The 20,371-nt window shown below is 37.1% G+C and overlaps 4 protein-coding genes across 7 annotated transcripts in view; 3 read left to right on the forward strand and 1 right to left on the reverse strand.

Moving 5' to 3' along the window:
• Nucleotides 1-6,443, forward strand: part of LOC104768648 (transcriptional activator DEMETER-like) — an 11,407-nt gene extending 4,964 nt beyond the window's left edge. Inside the window, exons 5-22 of the mRNA XM_010492669.2 lie at nucleotides 1-698; nucleotides 799-1,140; nucleotides 1,510-1,600; nucleotides 1,685-3,038; nucleotides 3,131-3,210; nucleotides 3,304-3,388; nucleotides 3,469-3,560; nucleotides 3,640-3,708; nucleotides 3,815-3,851; nucleotides 3,947-4,029; nucleotides 4,297-4,740; nucleotides 5,001-5,037; nucleotides 5,121-5,178; nucleotides 5,383-5,522; nucleotides 5,604-5,669; nucleotides 5,766-5,880; nucleotides 5,976-6,014; nucleotides 6,119-6,443. The exon at nucleotides 1-698 is cut by the window's left edge and continues 24 nt beyond it. Of these exons, the coding sequence (XP_010490971.1) occupies nucleotides 1-698; nucleotides 799-1,140; nucleotides 1,510-1,600; nucleotides 1,685-3,038; nucleotides 3,131-3,210; nucleotides 3,304-3,388; nucleotides 3,469-3,560; nucleotides 3,640-3,708; nucleotides 3,815-3,851; nucleotides 3,947-4,029; nucleotides 4,297-4,740; nucleotides 5,001-5,037; nucleotides 5,121-5,178; nucleotides 5,383-5,522; nucleotides 5,604-5,669; nucleotides 5,766-5,880; nucleotides 5,976-6,014; nucleotides 6,119-6,222 (3,934 nt within the window). The 3' untranslated portion in view covers nucleotides 6,223-6,443. The remainder of the gene's footprint in view (nucleotides 699-798; nucleotides 1,141-1,509; nucleotides 1,601-1,684; nucleotides 3,039-3,130; nucleotides 3,211-3,303; nucleotides 3,389-3,468; nucleotides 3,561-3,639; nucleotides 3,709-3,814; nucleotides 3,852-3,946; nucleotides 4,030-4,296; nucleotides 4,741-5,000; nucleotides 5,038-5,120; nucleotides 5,179-5,382; nucleotides 5,523-5,603; nucleotides 5,670-5,765; nucleotides 5,881-5,975; nucleotides 6,015-6,118) is intronic.
• Nucleotides 10,153-12,861, forward strand: LOC104768649. 4 transcript variants are annotated; one of them, XR_764275.1, is made up of 10 exons: nucleotides 10,153-10,462; nucleotides 10,563-10,886; nucleotides 10,961-11,034; nucleotides 11,160-11,185; nucleotides 11,320-11,448; nucleotides 11,560-11,682; nucleotides 11,794-11,900; nucleotides 11,974-12,140; nucleotides 12,222-12,264; nucleotides 12,476-12,861. XR_764275.1 is itself a non-coding variant. In XM_010492670.1 (9 exons), the coding sequence occupies exons 1-6, from the start codon at nucleotides 10,396-10,398 to the stop codon at nucleotides 11,879-11,881; spliced, it is 507 nt and encodes a 168-aa protein (XP_010490972.1). In that variant the 5' UTR covers nucleotides 10,153-10,395; the 3' UTR covers nucleotides 11,882-11,900; nucleotides 11,974-12,140; nucleotides 12,222-12,264; nucleotides 12,476-12,861. The 4 variants fall into 4 exon arrangements, 1 of the variants encoding a protein (XP_010490972.1); XR_764274.1 differs by having other exon boundaries at nucleotides 10,558-11,034; XR_764273.1 differs by having other exon boundaries at nucleotides 10,563-11,034.
• LOC104768652 (peptidyl-prolyl cis-trans isomerase FKBP43-like) lies at nucleotides 13,672-15,518 on the forward strand. Its single transcript, XM_019241747.1, has 9 exons — nucleotides 13,672-13,822; nucleotides 13,937-14,059; nucleotides 14,159-14,284; nucleotides 14,379-14,542; nucleotides 14,615-14,663; nucleotides 14,860-15,007; nucleotides 15,098-15,185; nucleotides 15,313-15,354; nucleotides 15,466-15,518. Exons 1-9 carry the CDS (start codon nucleotides 13,794-13,796, stop codon nucleotides 15,516-15,518), a joined length of 822 nt encoding a protein of 273 aa, XP_019097292.1. The 5' UTR covers nucleotides 13,672-13,793.
• LOC104768651 lies at nucleotides 17,421-19,951 on the reverse strand. Its single transcript, XM_010492671.2, has 6 exons — nucleotides 19,058-19,951; nucleotides 18,444-18,821; nucleotides 18,198-18,350; nucleotides 18,029-18,113; nucleotides 17,726-17,862; nucleotides 17,421-17,622 (listed from the first exon to the last, which is right to left on the reverse strand). The coding sequence occupies exons 1-6, from the start codon at nucleotides 19,373-19,375 to the stop codon at nucleotides 17,617-17,619; spliced, it is 1,077 nt and encodes a 358-aa protein (XP_010490973.1). The 5' UTR covers nucleotides 19,376-19,951; the 3' UTR covers nucleotides 17,421-17,616.

Genomic DNA, 20,371 nt, shown 5'->3' on the forward strand with positions numbered 1-20,371 from the left:
TACCAGGAGTTTGAATGGGACTGCAGGTACATGTCAGAGAAGCAGCACTACTGGTACTTTACAGCAAGATATCCATCAAGAAAATGAGTACATCCCGTCTCATGAGAGATCCAATGGTGATTACTTTGACGTATGCAAGAAAGGATTATCTCAAAACTCTTATTTACCAACTCCATTTATGGCTAATCTTGAGGAAGCCAGAGGCTCGAAGAGACAATATCATCGTGCAATGGGACAGGTGCATAACCATGATCTAAACTTAGCAGGTCGTTGGCCCTCTCTCCAACGGATTGCTCAATCACAAGATGTGGAGAGACAGAAATATTCTGATGCTGCAAAGAAAATGAAAATCCAGAAAGTAGTCCACGCAAATCTGCATGGCATGCCACCTGAGGTAATAGAAGTCGAGGATGATCCAACTGATGGGGCAAGAAAAGATAAAAATATTGGCAGCATCATTAAAACTGGACCTAAAGCAATTTCGTGTCTAGTTCAGAAGTCTGCAGATAATGAGAAATTTATTGTCCCAAAAACGCCAGCAAGAAAGGGTCATGCAGGGAGAAAAAAATCAATACCTCCGCCTACTCATGGCTCAGAGATCCAGCTTTGGCAACCTACTCCTCCAAAGATACCTTCATCAAGAGGTAAGGCTAAAGAGAAAGGGAGGAAGTCCGTACCAGATACAGGAAAATCACGAGGTAACTAATGTATTCTACTATCTCTGTAATACAGTTTTGAGATTTTTCATAACTGATGTGTCCAAACCAGCTCCTTAACCACTGTTATTGCATTGTATAGGTCCATCAGGAGAACTGAAATGTGAGGATTCTATTGCAGAAATAATATACAAAATGCAGAATCTCACCCTAGGAGAGAAAAGCAGAGCACAAGAGCAAAATGAACTTGTCCTGTACAGAGGAGATGGTGCAGTTGTTCCATATGAGAGCAAGAAGAAAAAACCAAGGCCTAAAGTTGACCTTGATGATGAAACAGCTCGGATATGGAATTTATTGATGGGGAACGGAAAAAAAGATGGGAATGAAGAGATGGATAAGAAAACAGAGAAGTGGTGGGAAGAAGAGAGGAGAGTTTTCCGAGGAAGGGCGGATTCATTCATCGCCCGTATGCATCTTGTACAAGGTGAAGATTCTAACACTCTCAACTCTGTTTTTATTTACATTGCATGTCTGGATGGGAATCTCAGGCATTAGCTAAAACATTATCCTGAAATAATAGTAAAGTTACTAGGGAACAATATGAAATTAGCTTACAGGCAAACAGAATACCACCAACGTTTTGGTCACACATTCATTATAATACCCAAAAAATGATGTTTTGTGTGCAGAATTAAAAAAAAAAACAAAAAACTTATTAGTAAATCATGGCAAAGAATATGGATAATGCATCTTGTAAAGAACAAGTGTGCATTCATGGTGACAGCTAAATGGTTTATGTGCCTATTATTTCTGATGCTGCTTTAGATGATCAATTGAACTTAAATGTTTACAGGAGATAGACGTTTTTCACCATGGAAGGGATCGGTGGTTGATTCGGTCATTGGAGTTTTCCTTACCCAGAATGTCACGGATCACCTTTCAAGGTATATGAGTCACCTTAATAAAATGAGCATTTCAAAGTAAGTTCAAAAACATAGAAAATAACCCGTGGTGTTTTTACAATGCAGCTCTGCTTTCATGTCTCTAGCTGCTCGATTCCCTCCAAAATTAAGCAGCAGTCGAGAAGATGAAAGGAGTATTAGAAGCGTAGTTATTGAGGATCCAGAAGGATGCATTCTGAACTTAAATGACATTCCTTCGTTGCAGGAAAAGATTCAAAATCCATCTGACAAGCAAGTTTCTGAGGTTGATAGTGGATCAAAAGAGCAGCAAAGAGACTGTTCAAACTCTGGAATCGAAAGATTTAATTTCTTAGATAACAGTAGTCAGAATTTAGAAGAGGAAGTATTATCATCACAAGATTCTTTTGATCCTGCGATATTTCAGTCATGTGGGAGGGTTGGATCCAGTTCATGTTCCAAATCAGACGCCGAGTTTTCTACACCCAGGTATGAAACAAAAACTGTCAGTGGATCATCACAATCAGTGCAGACTGGGAGTCCGAACTTGTCTGTTGAAATTTTTCTCCAAGAGAATGAGAGGCCGGTTCTATATGAAAGATCTGGTGAAGTTCAGATACAAGAAACTGCAAATGTCGTTCAGAAGAAACCTGATCTTGACAAAACAATGAACTGCAAGGAGCATCTCTCATTTGGTCAGCCAAGCAATGATACTAACTGGCAAAAAAAAGGACCGAGCAATCGTTTCAGTAGCTATGAGCAGGGTACGATTCGGCAGCCACATGTACTAGACATAGAGGATTTTGGAATGCAAGGTGAAGGCCTTGGTTATTCGTGGCTGTCCATTTCACCAAGAGTTGACAGAGGAAAGAACAGAAATGTACCTCGCAGATTTTTCAGACAAGGTGGAAGTGTTCCAAGAGAGTATACAGGTCAGATCATACCATCTACGCCTCATGAAATACCAGGAATGGGATTTTCCGCTTCCGCAAGCACCCACCAAGTGCACCAAGGGGATGCCCAACATCAACAACATGAGATGAATAAAGCATCCCAGTTACAAAAAACATTTATGGAGCTGCTCAACTCTTCTGAAGAATGTCTTACAAGACAGTCCAGTACCACACAGAACATCATAGATGGCTGTCTACCGAGAGATAGAACTCCTAAAGACGTGGTTGAATCAAATTCCATAAATAAAGAGCAGACGACAGTTGAATACAAGGAGACGAATGCCACTATTGTGCGAGAGATGAAAGGGACTCTTGCTGATGGGAAAAAGCCTACAAGTCAGTGGGATAGTCTCAGAAAAGACGTGGATGGGAATGAAGGGAGAAAGGAACGAAGCAAAGACAGTTTGGATTCCATAGACTATGAAGCAATAAGACGTGCTAGTATCAGTGAAATCTCCGAGGCTATTAAGGAAAGAGGAATGAATAACATGTTGGCGGTACGAATTAAGGTAAATCTACTGATTTCAGTTGAGGGCCTCTTAGTTTCTTTCAGAAGGCTTGAACATCAGTTAATTATGTAGCTATATCTACAACATTGAAGGATTTTCTTGAACGGATAGTTAAAGATCACGGTGGTGTCGACCTTGAATGGTTGAGAGATGTCCCTCCTGACAAAGCCAAGTCGGTAACCACATTTTTAATTACTGCACGATCGATACTCAACAGCTACGTCAGACTGAGTAGTTAAAAAAGTTGCTCATGATTATTTTACAGGGACTATCTCTTGAGCATAAGAGGCCTGGGTTTGAAAAGTGTCGAATGCGTGCGACTCTTGACACTCCACAATCTTGCTTTCCCTGTGAGTCATACTATTCCATTATCTACTAATAGCTTAGGATAACTCCGGCTAACTAAGCTGGGAATTGTATAAATATGAAGGTTGACACGAATGTTGGAAGGATAGCCGTTAGGCTGGGATGGGTGCCTCTACAACCTTTACCTGAATCACTTCAGTTACACCTCCTAGAGCTGTAAGTTTCTTTGTTTTTGTCATCTAAACAACTAATTGTTTTTTTGTTTGCAAATCATAACCGTTCAGTGTTTTCACAGATACCCAGTGCTCGAGTCCATCCAAAAATTTCTTTGGCCAAGACTCTGCAAACTCGATCAACGAACACTGTATGCTCATAAACTCTATCAAATCATCTGTCTGAAAAACCAGTATTTCTACGGTAGAATTCTATTGTTTCGAGTGAAATTAATTTACGTACTTTTTCTTATTCAGGTATGAGTTACACTACCAGCTGATTACGTTTGGAAAGGTATTTGTTGATTTGTTCTCATCTATCATATGGTAAATTCAAGCATTGTGGGCACCTGATCAAGTATGTGTCTAAATCATGTGAATGCGTATCAGGTTTTCTGCACAAAGAGTAGGCCAAATTGTAACGCATGTCCAATGAGAGGAGAATGCAGACATTTTGCCAGTGCTTATGCTAGGTAAGCAAGCTTTCATGCACTTTTACGCAATACATCTGTTACCAAAAATATAAAATTTAGGATTTTGGGTAAGTAACTATTCTCAGTTTCATGATAGCAAGCTGACAATAATATTAAGAGAACAACACAAAGTTCAACGTCAAAATCTTGATTCCTATACACTATCAATTTAGCATGAGCTCTAGTGATCCAAACATAAACACCATAATGCCTATGCCAAAGTAGGATTTCAAATATGAGATTTGATGACTGATGCCATTGTAACAGTGCAAGACTTGCTTTGCCGGCACCAGACGAGAGGAGCTTAACCAGTTCAACTCTTCCAGTCCCTCCCGAGTCCTTTACTCCTACGGCCATCCCGATGATGGAATTACCTCCTCCGCTGGAGAAATCCCTAACTAGGAGAACACCATCAAATAGAGGAAACTGTGAACCAATAATCGAAGAGCCATCCTCGCCCGAGCAAGAATGCACTGAGATAACAGAGAGTGACACTGAAGATGCTTACTACAATGAGGACCCTGACGAGATCCCAACAATAAAACTCAACATTGAACAGTTCGGCATGACCTTACGGGAACACATGGAAAGAAACATGGAGCTCCAAGACGGTGACATGGCCAAGGCTTTGGTTGCTTTAAATCCAACCAATACTTCTATTCCAACTCCCAAACTAAAGAACATAAGCCGTCTCAGGACAGAGCACCAAGTGTAAGCTGATATCGTCTCCTATATCTTATCTTTCATATAAATTTTGGGTTTTATAGCATGTGGGTCAGCCAGAGTTTTGGCATTTTTTTTTTTCACTGACCGGCCCGAGCTGACCCTGCATTCAACACAGTAATAAGAGACAAGCATGCAAAAGGGATATATAGATAATGTCAATGATAGAATGACTTCAACTGTAAAGCTGTAAGCCAGGTGTAGTATATATAGACAAGGTAACTGATAAATGTGTGGTCTGTTTGCAGGTACGAGCTCCCGGATTCACATCCTCTCCTCAATGGTGTAAGTCAAATTTTTATTCTCTCTATACTCGAGCTGTTTCATTTAAACAAGACTGTATAAAAATTCTCATGTGGTGAAAACAGATGGATAAAAGAGAACCAGATGATCCAAGTCCTTATCTTTTAGCTATTTGGACACCAGGTGAGGATAAAACTGCAATGTTTCTTTCCTGTGTTGTCAGTATTCGAAGAACGTAAAGCTAGAACTAAAAAGCATTTGAAATAGAGTTGGTTAAAGATTAAATTTCGAGGCTGTAAATGAAAGCTAGAACGTAGAAATGGTGGATTTTATATGTATATTAGTTTTTGGGATCAGGTTAACTAATGTAGTTGTTTGGTTCGCCAGGTGAAACGGCGAATTCGGCTCAACCACCTGAACAGACGTGTAAAGGAAAAGCTTCTGGCAAAATGTGCTTTGATGAGACATGTCTAGAGTGTAACAGTGTGAGGGAAGCGAACTCACAGACAGTTAGAGGAACTCTTCTGGTGAGATTGTCTAGATCTTTTGTAATGTTTATGAGAAAGGAACCGTGAGATACAAGCAACTAATATCGTTTTTCAACACAGATACCATGTAGAACTGCTATGAGAGGAAGTTTTCCGCTCAATGGGACTTACTTTCAAGTTAACGAGGTTAGTTGTAATAAAACTCAAACAGACAGGTGAAACATTTTCTTCTAAATTGCTTTGGTTCTTTATCCCCCCCCTTTGCCATTTTTTACCTTGCAGTTATTTGCAGACCATGATTCGAGTCTCAAACCCATTGATGTTCCTAGAGATTGGATATGGAAGCTACCTAGAAGGACTGTTTACTTCGGAACGTCAGTAACATCAATATTCAGAGGTAAAAACATTCTTAACGAAACCCAAATATTTTGGAAAGATTCACCTTCGTCTTGTCCAAAGGATCTTAGAAATGGGTTTGCGGAATTTATGCAGGTCTTTCAACGGAGCAGATACAATACTGCTTTTGGAAAGGTACACGATGAATTCTTACACAGAGAAATCCGGAATTTCTTAGGACCAATATTGTTCTGTTCTATGATTGAAACTGATAAACATCTAACATTTTCTGATTGCAGGATTTGTATGTGTCCGTGGATTCGAACAGAAGACAAGAGCACCACGTCCGTTGATGGCAAGGTTGCATTTTCCAGCGAGTAAATTGAAGAACAACAAGACCTAAAGATCAGTGGAATAAGGAATAAAAAGACAAGCAAAAGGCCTATTTAGACATTAAAAAACAAAGAAACAGGAAGCCTATTTAGTAATTAAATCTTTGTTTTTTGGATCATCATTATTATTCCTAGAAAAAATTTAATGAGTTAAACCATAACAATTTTGAATTATGTATCAGACAATCATATAGAGAGTTAATGACAAAATGATCCACAGATCCGCAATCGATCTAATTTGACAAGGGAATGAGATCGAAAACTACAAACTAAACAGTTTTTACCTCTCCATAGTGATTGTTCTTCTACCTTTTTATTCAGACAAGAAGGAAAAACAAATACCATTAACATTGGAATAGAGAGCTTCACGAAACCTATATGAACTGGAAGTGGCTATCTAACAAATTTTGTTGTTGTATACAGGAAGCTGCACTTTCGAAAACAAGAGAACTGAAGGAGCTTTGTGAGACAAGTCTCTCTTCCATGTTTGATGGAAGACCTGTGAATATAAGAGGAGAGATCAATACATTGTTGAACGCTGGAGTTTCTGCTTAGTTTGATCTTTGGGATTGGCTAGAAAATTAGTTTCAGAACACCAAGTGACCCTGTTTCTTACTAGAGGATCTTGCCTTGTTTCAAACTCTTTTTTATTTATTTCTATCATGTACTAAGTAACATCCTTTTACAAAGAGTAATATGTGTATTATCATCATATGCTAACCATTATATCGACAGTAAAAGTATCTGTGCATGAAGAAGAGATACAGTAAAAAGGTCAAGAGGAGAGGTAGCTGAAGGTAGGTGAGGAGATGAAGCGTGTGCGTTGTTGAGCAGAAAGATTTACTAAAAGGGTCAGTCTTGTCTGCTACACTACTGCTTGCTTCCTTGTTCTGTTTCTGTATCAGTGCAGTGACTGCTTCCACTATTTCTGAAACCGCTGGTCTGAACTCTTTCTCTACCTGTTTATGAATGAATGATTAGTTGTAGTGAATGAATGATTAGTTGTAATGTAATGATCCTGAGTGAAGAGGATACCTGAGTGCACAGGGAGATAATGTCTGCGTATTGTGAGGCAACTCTTGAAGAGAATGTCCCGGCTATGCCTCCATCAATCATCTGCTCTAAGCTTCGCCTGTCATTTCACCAGTAGCTGTTCTCCTCGGGGTCGTGAGCTGCAACATTCATCAGAATACGTTGACAGCTTAGCTTGGTTATCAACGATTAATGTTAGTATGTGATATGCTTGCGTACCTGTCAAATGCTTTCCTTCCTGTTAACAGTTCCAAGAGTAGCACTCCCAGTGCATAAGTGTCACTCTTTGTGCCGCTGCTTCCTGGTTGTCCACGTTGTGGTGCTATGTAGCCAGTGTTTTGTATCGCTATCTCTGATGCCTGCTCTTTAACTCCACTCATTAGGTCTCTCTCAGTAAAATGTCTGAGCTGGGGAATTGTAGGTGGCTGGACCCTTTTCATCAGTGGGTTATCTTCAGTTGCGACAGGATATTCTGTGACATGTGAAGGTAAGAAAATCAGCACCAAGGAACTAGATTTGCCATTGTAACAATGAGGGAGAGGCAGCATAGATCACCTCAGCATAGATCACCTCAGCATAGATCAATCAGACCAAACTTTGTATTTGAAAAGTTTCTATTCTTTTCGTTATGTCCTAACTTACAGATGATGGAAAGAACTTGCACACTTAGTTGCTGGGACACCAAGAATGAAAATTTAATACATTCGGTAAAGCGAGTGTTGTCATCTCTACACATAAATTCAATGCTTTTAATTAATTATGCAGGAAACCAGCTTTCTTGTCTATAAAGTCTTCTTTGAAGATACTTAAATTAGGGCAAGATAATTTGAAGAAATTAAACGTGGTTATAAACCGACTACCTCAAATCAAATATCGAAACCACAAAAGTAGATAAGGTAAAGTACAAACGTATCCACCATACTTGGAATATAAACTAAAAATTCAATCAAAGAAATAACCAAAAACACTCCCGAAAATAATAGTTTAATTGGATACTAGTTTATTGCTAAATAAACCGAACCAAGACCATATACAACCGTTTAGAAGAGCATCCTCAGCTGCATACCGACGTTGAAAGGAAGGGGTCAATTGACCCCGGTAAAATATACTAGACATTAAAATTTGTAGGTGTAATATGTTAAAGATCTTCAGCTTAATTGGTTGAAACAGAACTCATTGACCCACCGTTTAACACACTATTGGATTTTATCCTTTTATTATTTTCTTCTTTTTATATTTCCATTAATGTTTCTTTCTTTTTTCTTTTCAAGATTTATATTTGCTTTATATTTGCTTTTATTTTCCATTAAAACAATGCTTTTTCTTTTTATTTTTTGGTTAACTCTCATCATTAATTTCCATTATTAAAATCAAATACTTATATTTTAAAACTATTTTTTTTCTTATCACCATAGGCTTTTTGTAGTTGAATTATTCATTAGTTTCAATATCAAAACAATTTCATATAAAGAGATTTTAATTTGTGAGGATTATGGTATATGAATTAATTAAAATTATTTAGTATACCATTTTGTAAATATTATGCACAACTATTAATTTATGTAATATTAATTAAATAAAATTAATATATTTTAATAAGTAATTAAATATATATTAACATTAAAACATATTTTTTGACTTCCTTAAAAATATTTTCTAGATCTGCCATTGGCTGCATATAGAGAATCTACAGACCAATCACTTGAACTCTTTCGTTCTGTATGTTCAATCATATGATGGACTATCGAATAGTCATCAAAATCCATCTTACCCTTAAGCTTCAAGAAACCTTCAAATTGTCTGATTAGGGCGTAAGCCCAACAGGTTGATAGGTATTGGACTACAGTGGACGGAGAGAGAATCTTAAGGGGAACAGTACTTCGGACAACAGCTGGCTCGATCCGGCCGAGCACGGATCCAAACTCTAGGAGGCATCCCACAAGATTGCTGTACTTCGGAAGACTGCATATATTAATATATTTTCTTCTATAATATATTTTGATTTTTTTACAATACTTTTAGTATTGTATGAGAGATAGAATATACGGCAATATATGATAATTGATTATATACCTGTCAAGATATGGTATATATACAATACTAAAAATGAATATCAAATATCATAGTTAATCAATTATCATAATTAATGATAAACTCCTAGTCAATCAAACCATTATCACTGCAATTGGGTGTCCATTCATAGCTCGAGTTTCAACAAATTTCCATTGGGGTTAATCTGTACACATTTTAAAAACATTTATAATTAATTATTTAAAATATTATACAAAAATGTTATAGACTCGACCAACACATTACTAGATGAATAATGAGCCTCAAGAAGAGTATGAGCATCAATAAATATAACAAAAGCTGAATGCTAACTTTAAAAAAAAAAAAAAAAGCAAATGATCAAAGTATTGTTTTTAATCTTGACTCTTCTACGGCTTTAAGGATTTGATTCGTATCGTAAGTTACTATTAAGAATGAAATTGTTTTATAATATTACAAAAATTCAAAATTTATGTTTTGACTTAAATATAAATTAGATATATTTTTTGAATATTGATAACATATTTAAGACGATCTAGTTGTTTTTATTAATGGAGTACATCGTTTTTAAGTTTTTGATTAAAAAAAAAAATGGAGAAGATCTAAGATTAGAATATGATGATAGATTAATAACATAAGATACATTATAGTAGGAGCAAAAAGTTGTTAGCACCAGTTAACTAAACTCAACATACTCATATTTAGCATGTGTCCAACACAAACACACTTGTACATCAACGGTGGTCTTAACCAACCGTTAGATCCTCCATCGACGGTGGATTAAATTCATCTCAACAGTAAAGCGATGCGTTTCACGCGATTCTCATATATTAAGCCGCCGCACGTGTCGTGCACGTGAGAGCGCACGTTAGCATTGACCACTGTCTTTCTTCTCTCTCTGGAGTTAGTTTGTTTTTAACACACGCCCTGATTCGATTTCTCTCACCCACCCAAAAAGCCACTCACTCTCTCTGAAGCGATGTCATCGTCGTCGACGTTTCGAGCTCCGGCGGGAGCCGCTACCGTCTTTTCGACGGATCAGAAGATTAGACTCGGGAGGCTCGTCGCTTTGAGATCCTCTCATTCCGTTTTCTTAGGAAGATATGGACGCCGCGCCGCGGCGTTTCTTCTCCTCCATCCGCTTCTTCGCCTATCAAAGCCGTCTCCACGGTGAGATTCGATATCTGATTTATAGTATTCATAAGGAATTTTTGAAATCGCCTTTGGTTCTGTTCTCTTTAGATTCTGATTACAATTTTTTTTAGTGTAGATGATTTGTGGGAATATGAGAGATTGATGTAGCTATAATAGTGAGAAAGATTCTGTGTTGTTCATGTTTGATTTACGTTTTTATTCCGCCTGCGAAGACTGAGACTGCGACCAAGCGGAGCAAAGTCGGAAATGATCATCAGGGAACATTGTAGCTCGTGTCTCCTGAAATTCAGAGCTCTCTCATCCATTAAGTCCATCATATCATCTTGCAAATTCTGTGTCATAATTCATAATGAAAACAATATCTAGGAAAGAAAAGACAAAAGAGCCAGAAATAAATTTACGGCCCAATCGTTTGTTTTTAAATGATAGCCCAATAAAGGTTTTTTTCTTTTTCTTTTAAAAAGTATTATAAATACCTTCTTCAGAACTAATTTTAACCCCAAAAACTGTAAGGTTTCTTTATCAAGGATTATTGCCGCCTCTCGCTCTTCTCAACTTCTCCAACCATGAACGAATACGCCTTCGAGGTAACCTTCTTCTTCTTCTTTCCCTTATTGTGGATGATTCACTCTATAAACCCTAGTTCTTGTCTCTCAATTAATGATATATCTTCACAAGTAATTTTTCTGATTAGATCTTTTGTACTTTTTAGGGTCCGAAACTGCAGCCTAACTTCAGGTAATTTTATAAATTGAATTGATATTTGTATTTCCCTTTTTTATTTATTTGGTATGTGTAAGATGGGATGCATATGTTCTCGTAACGTTGATGATATATATATACGTGATCGGTATTATCAAAATAAATTGCAGGGACATGGGTAGGGTTATTGTTTCGGGATATGACACTAGCTATAGCCTTCCTCTTGAAGTTGCCAAGAGAGCGTTGGAAAAGCATTTCTCTTCATGTGGAGAGATCACGGATGTGGCCTTTGACGACCGGTTTCGTAGCTTCACCTTCTTCCTCTAGTTAATTTTCACGTACAGCTGATCGATGATCCGTTCAAGTTAAATGCTTTAACTTATAAATGTTTTTTTTTGGTTTTAATGCAGTTTTGCTTATGTATATTTTGTGGGAGAAGCCGCAGTCGATAAGGCATTGCAACTTTTTAATGGTAGTGAATTGGATGGTTGGAAGCTCACTGTTGAGCCTTTTCCGTTTCCCAATGCAAAAGAGTAAAAACCACTGCATTTTTTTATTATTTGAGAGATTTTTAATTTGTATCTTTCTTTTATATATTAACATGATGTGAATTTGATCCATCTCGTGCCTCTTATTTATTGCAGTAAGATTATCGTAAGTGTTGAAGGATTTGACACTTGCCTTAGTCAAGATGATCTCGAGAGCGCTTTAACTCCTCTGTTCTCCATATGAAATCGAAATCCTGTTAGGGGTTTGTTTCTTTTGCAGCTTCTCTTCCTCTCCATTTTTTTCCCCAATTCTCCTCTAACTAAAATACTTTACAGCTCTGCTATAGCTGCTATGTACGGAAAAAACATTGCAGATAAGGCGTCTGAACTAAATGGGTTCTACATGGGAGAACGCAAATTAGCTGTTCGTTTGCTTTCTTTACCGAGAATAAGCCCTGTTCACTCACTCCCCCTCCTCAAGGGGACAACTCTTGCTCTCCTAGGTACCTACTACATAATTAATTTGTTCTTGATTTCTTGATTTCTTGATAACAAAGTTAATACTTTTGTGGTTTATTTTTTAGATGCCCATCACTCTGCCAGTGCTGCAGCCATTCCACAAAGCAGGTAATTGATTGAATACTTTTTTATTTTATTTTAAACATTGAATAATCGAAAGTATTCATGTCATTGGGAAATATTAGCTAGTCGATTTATGATTTGCATTTGGCATGATTAGGTCACAATTTAAAGATTGCTTATATTATGATTGTACAATTAATGCTTCTCTCAAACCTTTTCCCATCTTAATATTTTTCTTTTTGTATTATTGCTGAAGTGAAAGCTTCAAGACCCCAGATAAACCTGTTGAGGAGAAAAGGAAGTCAAGTGAGGAGGAACAGCAAACACCTGACCGAGATGAGCTCTTTGTTGACGATTTACGCATGGGCGACCCCAACGGCAAGAAAGTATGCTCATTTAGGTCCTAACTTGCCTACATGATTACTGCAATGACATAGAAATTATTCAACAAGGTGGCAGTAATATGTGGGTATTTTAAAAACTGACATTGTATAATAGGAAGGGAACAAACCAAATGTCTATACGAGACCTAGTTAATTATAGCCCCGGAACTATTATGTTGTGGTGAATACTAAACAATATCGTCTTTGTGGGATTGGGTCTATTAAAGTTTGAGTAATTAAATCTTTGTTTTTTGGATCATCATTATTATTCATAGAAAAAATTAATGAGTTAAACCATAACAATTTTGAATTATGTATCTGACAAAATCATATAGAGAGTTAATGACAAAATGATCCACAGATCCGCAATCGATCTAATTTGACAAGGGAATGAGATCGAAAACTACAAACTAAACAGTTTTTTCCTTTCCATTGTGATTGTTCTTCTACCTTTTTATTCAGACAAGAAGGCGAAACAAATACAATTAACATTGGAACAGAGACAGAGAGCTTCACATGATTCTTCTTACATATATGAAACAAAAAAAATCTATGACACGTGAACATGACATGAAAGGGTAATGATATTAGTCAATTCCCTCGACGGTTCGGAAGATTAGGACCATACGGGCTTTTAGTCCAGTCCATAATTAAATTGACCGCCCAATAATGATTTTTTTTTTTAATAATTATAAATACCATCTTCAGACCTAATTTAACCCCTAAAAGTAAAACTGTTAAGATATCTTTTTCAAGACCCTACTCAACTTCTCCAACCATGAACGAATACCCCTTCAAGGTAACCTTCTTCTTCTTTCCCTTATGGATTTTCTTCGGATTCACTCTATAACCCCTAGCGTGTCTCTCAATTAATGATTTCTTCACAAGTAATCTTTCTGATTAGATCTTTTGTACTTTTAGGGTCTGAAATTGCAGCCTAAAATCAGGTAATTTATAAATTGAATTGATATTTGTATTTCCCTTTTTTGTTTTTTGGTATGTGTAAGATGGATGCATGTGTTCTGGTAACGTTGATGATATATATACGTATGGTATTATCAAATAAATTGCAGTGACATTGGTAGGATTATTGTTTCGGGGTATGACACTAGCCTCCCTCTTGATGATGTCGAGAGTGCGTTGAAAAACCACTTCGCTTCATGTGGAGAGATCACGGATTTGCATCTTCCCATGAACTATTTTACGAAGATTCTCGGAAGGTTTCGTAGCTTCACCTTCTTCCTCTAGCTAGATTTACACGTACAGCTGATTGATGATCAGTTCAAGTTGAATGCTTAATTTATAAATGTTTTTGGTTTTAAAATTTCATGCAGTTTTGCTTATATATATCTTGTGGGAGAAGGCGCAGTCGATAAGGCCTTGCAACTTGACGGAAGTGACGTGGGAGGATGGAATGTCTCTGTTAAGCCTTTTCCGTTTCCCGAAACTGCAAAAGAGTAAACCCACACCCACTGCATGCCTTTTTTATTCTGTAGATTCTTTTGTATCTTTTAATATCCATGCAGGTGAATTGATATAGCATCTATTTGTTGCAGTAAGGTTCTGGTAAGAGTTGAAGGACTTGACACTTCCCTTAGTAAGATTGATATCCAGAACGCTCTGAATAATCTGTGGTCTTCATATGGAGAGGTCCTTATCCTCAACATTTTCAACGTCGAGGGGTTTGTAATCGTGACTTCTTCCTCTCATTTTCCCCAATCGTTCAAGTTATCAAATTCTCTAACTAAAGACTTGTCTCTTTGTTGCTTTTTACAGCTATGCTGTAGCTTTAATTGACGGAAAAAACATTGCAGATAAGGCGCATGAACTTAATGGGATCGACATGGGAGGACGCAAATTAGCTGTTTGTGTGCTTTCTGTACCGAGAATACACACTATCCACGCACGCCGCCGCTACCTACCACCTCGTGCTCTCCCAGGTACTACACTACTTTGTTCTTGATTCTTGATTTCTTGATAACAAAGTAAAACTTTTGTGGTTTTGTATTTAGATTCCGATAGCTCTACCTTTGATGAAGAAGACTTTCCATCACAATGCAGGTAATTGACTGAATACTTTTTATTTTTAACATTGAATAATCGAAAGTATTCATGTCATTGGGAAATATTAGCTAGTAGATTTATGATTTGCATTTGGCATGATTAGGTCACAATTTAAAGATGGCTTTATGATGGTACAATGCTTCTTTCAAACCTTTTTCCCATCTTATATTTTTTTCTGTTGGTATTATTGCAGAAGTGAAAGCTCCAAGACCCCAGATCAACCTCCTGAGAAGAAAAGGAGGTCAAAGGAGGAACAGCAAACAGCTGACCGAGATGGTGTCATTGTTGAACAAATAGTCTGCGGTGACCCCTTTGGCAAGGAGGCTAGTGTTGGTAAATGGGTATGCGCATTTAGGTCCTAATATGCATACATGATTACTGCAATGACATATAATATATGTTTGAGCTCATTATATTGTCTCTGAGTGCAGGTTTTTGTCTATATCACTGCAAGGCTTAAGGAGAGTGGGGAAGTTTTCTGTTCCAATGATGGAAGAAAACCTTCTAAGATTCGTCTAGGTTGGTATTTTGACTAGATGCGAAAATAGGGGCTTCATATATGTAATATATATATGTAATATATATATTACATATTCAGTGGGTGTTACTTGGATGCTTATTATGTGCTTGTCGTTGTTTATTACAGGTCATAGACATGTCATTGAAGCAGTGGATATTGGCATTATTGGTAACTAGCTAATCTCGTACTGGTTTTGTATTCACTATGTATTTTCAAATGGTGCCATCTTTTTGTTTTGATCTCTTCTCTTTTTTCTCTTTTTGTAAATTATTTTTAAAGGCATGCGTGTTGGTGAGCAAAGAAGGCTTACAATTCCTCCAGCATTGGGGTAAATAGTTAAAACCTTTGCAAAAACGATTGTGATTAACCTTTTTGTGCTTTGGATGTCTGAGCGCTTGATTGTTGACACCAACTGATCCACACGATCGAGCATTTGTTGCATAAGAACGTAACGCTCATAAGTGAAATTAATTTTTCCAAGTAACCTTGAGTTCGTAAAAGCTCTCAATGTAAAGCACCAATTGATAGAACCAGAATTGGTACTATCAAGAAGTAACAGAAATAAGATAAGAAGCAGAAGAAAGAGATGAGAAATCAGAAGAACTGGAAGGAGAAAGGAGAAGAACAAGAGAGAAGAAGAAATTGTTTGTTGTTGATTTTTTTCGATGATCATTTACAAAGAAACTAAAGCCACTTAAATACTAAGACTTGTAAAAGTAATTAGACTTAAACATTGACCCTAGACGAGGCCCAGGAAAGGCCCATAAATCTAATTCGAGTCCTAACAATACTCCCGCCATGAAGAACCAACTTGTCCTCAAGGTGGTATGTCGGGAAGGTGGTTATTGCCTCGTTTGCTTCCACCTCTGCATTTTTCGTCTTATGGCCAGTATTTGCTGCAACTACGATGTCCTTCTTGCTCGAGAATATCACATCAAACTCTTCAAGAGTAAACTCCAATTGCTTCCATCCTCTATCTTCAACTTGTATTTTAAACGCCAACTGGTTCCTTGTGGACGGATCAGACTCTGAAACAACAAGCTCTAGGAACCTGCAGTATCTAGCTATTCCACTCTGCAATTCTAAAACCACCATCCAAGTTTGTCCTTCACTCTTCTCAGACCGTAAGTGCAGTGGCGTGTCATTCTCCCCTTCTAGTTCCTCATTAGTGACAATGACAACAACAGGTTGATGTGGAAAAGTTTGATTTCTCACAATGGCGCTACCTTGAAGCTTGTGAACTCGCTGGAACTGTTTTGACCCTCTCTTGACAATTAGACAATTAGGTACAAGTTCAATCTTTGAATTTTTTTCGATTGTGAGGTTTATGGGGTTTATAGTTTTGATGCTTATTGAAATTGGATTACAGGTTTGAGGTGATTATATCGCCAACAAAAGAGCTATATAATGTGGCACAGCCATTTGGCAAATGTGAACTCTGTGTTACTTGTTGGAGGCCGAGAGGTGAAAGCTGACGTGAAAATTATTGAAGAAGAAGGATGCAATCTCTTGATTGGTACACCTGGAAGGCTTTCAGATATTATGGAACGACTGGAGATTCTTGATTTTCGTCATTTTAGGGATTTATTTATCTTTCTTTTAAGATGGATGTTGTTCATAAATATAGCTGGATTTGGTTATGTGATGTCTTAACAACTTGAAAGTTTAGATTGTTACTTAGACTGATTGAAATTTTGTAGTTGGATAACCAGGTGAAATTTTGTAGTTGGATAACAACTCGAAATTCTGTGTTGTTTAATTTCAGACATGACAAAAAAAGAGGCCATATAAACCATGGCTAACTTACCGGTAAGTTAGCCATGGTTTATATGGCCTTCATGTCTGAAATTAAACAACACAGAATTTCGAGTGAGAGTTTCACACATTTATTTGCTTAGACACCAAGAATGAAAACTTAATACATTCGGTAAAGCGAGCTTTCTAGTCTAAAGTCTTCGTCCATTCTTAGGGCGCTACCTTTTTCAGGAACCTGAATGTTTTAAATCAACGGAGGGATTAAATCTCGGGACAAACAAAAAGAGAAAAAGGTCAACTAATGCAGGACTCACATGGGATGGTGGTGGTTCCTACTTTCTCTCTTATCATAACAATGTGTGCAAGAAACTTAACAGTTGACACACAAACAAAGATTCTGTTTCGATATTTAATTTGACAACAGTTATTTTACTATATACTTTTTTAGTTTGGATATTTGATTTGAGGTAGTCAGTTTATAACACGTTTAATTTCTTCACTACTTTGCGATCGTTGTTGAGTGTCTCTACAAACGTCTTCATACTTAGAATATTCATTACAAATAGATATTTCAAGAAACTAAAATACCAATCAAAGAAATAGCCAAAAACACTCTGGAAAAACTTGACATACTAGTTATGGCTAAATAAACCCGAAACAAGACAGGAGATAAGATCATAGCTGCGTAAAAATAACAAAAAAAAAAAAAAGTAAGTAAGTATATCGTAGAAAAATAATACAAATGTCGAATAGGAAAAATGTCATAATAAAAGAAAACACATACCGTCATCTTAACACACTCAATGACCGGAGAATAAAAACTGGAAAAACGTAGAAACCCCCTGTTACCATTCTGAACATCACCGCCACTGTCTTGCATCTCATAGAAAGGGGTTCCATCCCCGTCATTTTCACCAACACCTGTTAACAAGAGCAAGATGTGGTACGTTTATAAAATTTAATTCCTTTTCTGCATCCAAAATTTAATATTATTTTTTCAAAGATAGACCTGGGCCATCAACGATGAAATAAAACTCCTCTATCATTTATAATTTAAAGAGATTACACAGTATAAGATAGAATATACCTGTCAAAAGCATGGTGTGACACCTCCCCTGCCGAGGTTTCTTAAAATATGCATCCAGTTCCTCAATGAGTGGGGTAAAGACTATCTACAAAACCGCACCAAAAAACGTAAATAAGTTCTGATAATCCATCCAACAAAATCAAAAAGAAAAATCAGCAGAGACACTTACATCTTCTTTGGAAGTGTAGCTATCGAACCAGATAGCTGTGACTGCAATCGGACTCCCATTCATAGCAAGTTCTTCTAGCATAGTGTCCCAATCTTCACTACTATAATTATGACTGGAGAGAACTTTCATTGAAGATAATTTGTAAGTGTTCCCCTAGCATTCACAAGTAGAAAGTTAGTATCATTCACATTCACATGTAGAAAGTTAGTGGCAACTCAATAGAAAGAAATTATACAAATTACTCACATCTGTAGATCTGATACCGCAATCTACAAGAGCACGCCTGGCTTCAGATAGACTACGTATGTCACCTTTAGGTGACTTAGTTGTTGTAAGTTCAATAAGATCATTGACATACAGATACTCGTCCATCTCCATTATACCATTGAGCTTCAAAAGACCTTCAAATTGCCTAATTAAGGCATAAGCCCAACAGGTAAAAAGGTTTTGGATTACCATTGAGGGACACAGAATCCTAGGGTTGCGGCGGAGAGGATGACATGAGACACTCAAAAGCATACAAGCTTTAAAAGGAGGATGGAGGTATTCTGGAAACCTCCAGAAATTGGAATCCAGGTTGATGACATCTTGGTAAGATGGCCAACCAAGAAGAGCATGCAACTCCTGTGAAAAATTAAATTAAAAGTAATGGGTTTAAAAAACCGAAATCTACCGTCAGTGAACCAAGATAGAGAACTAAATACGAAATCTAAAATCTAAAAGAATCAGTGGACTAAATACGAAATCTACCAAAACAAAAAAAAAGTAAACTTACCCGCAGAGTAACCATATAGTTTTTGGGTTTAAAAAACCGAGTTTAAAAAACCGAAATCTACCAAAACAAAAAAAAGTAAACTTACCCGCAGAGTAAGCGAGGTCGACCTAGCCACATATCGCATGATAGTTTGAACATGTTTGGCCTTAATAAACCTCTCTTCACAAGAATGTCTTTGTTCAAACGTTAGGTTCCTGCTGAGTAGGAGGTGGGGAGCAGTACTTAGTATAAGAGCTGGCTCAATCCGGCCTACAACAGATCCGGGCTCTTCAATGTATCCCACGAGATTGCCATACTCAGGAAGAGACACTAAACTCATAGGGCTCACAATACGGACTTGAATCATCACGACCATACCAACAGTTGGGGCTTCCTCTCCATACATGCGGTAGAGATCCGCCATTGTTCAGGAGAAACAAATCAGGAGTAAGGCAGTGAGATCGATCTTAGGGTTTAGAAGGAAAGGGGGCGGGGGGAACAAGAATGGTTCCACGTTAGTAGTTTCTCCATATGGGCTTCGGCCCGGGCTATATGGGCTTTTTGAGATAAAAAAGATTGATCAGAGATTTTGGATCTAAAAAACAATTGAGATGACAGCTTGATGCGAGATTTTGTATACAGAAAAAGAAGTATGATCTTGAAACAATTTCTTGGATTTGTAAAAAGAATTGCAAGTATGGGTGATGATTTTGAAATAAGCATCCGAAGAATGGTTACAAGAATTACGAGGAACAAATAATCACATATGTAACAAAAACATATAACGTATTAATAAATTACTCTTCGGATTTGTTGCGAAGTAGATGAGGAAGCCTAATCCGTCAATACGATTGGTCACCACCGGTGGAGGAGATTGGCCACGGTTATCCATCGGAGATTGAAACCGAAGGGATCTAATATTGCTACGTATGAATTGAAAAGGAGAGAGTAGAAGAAGATTAGATATGTCAGAAGAGGGGGCTATGGTTGTATTGTTTAGTCTTATATAGAGAAAGAGGTGAGAGATAAGGCCAACAACTTTCCTGATAAAGAGGTGCAATACCGTGTCGAAATCATTCCCGATAACGTCTCAATATTAGCATATTCCTTAAGTATATTCCAATCATTAAATTTGATTTTCCATTTTTTATTTTCTCTTGATTTTTTAAAATTACGAAGTTATTCAAGTAAATCACTTGTTATATTACTACTCCAATTAGGAAGTTTGGTTTTATAATCGAATTAAATGATTCAATTATTGTTGAATGATCCGGGTTAATTGGTACCGTATATCAACTTTCCTATTATTAATGCTCAAAATCAAAATGGCACCCTTGTCTATTTCATTTACCAATTTTGTAACCATTAAATTTTTTGCAATTGTTTATTTCCAAATGCAATTAGTTCTCTACATATTTGA

Source organism: Camelina sativa, chromosome 20 (assembly GCF_000633955.1).
Source record: "Camelina sativa cultivar DH55 chromosome 20, Cs, whole genome shotgun sequence".
NCBI lineage: Eukaryota > Viridiplantae > Streptophyta > Magnoliopsida > Brassicales > Brassicaceae > Camelina > Camelina sativa.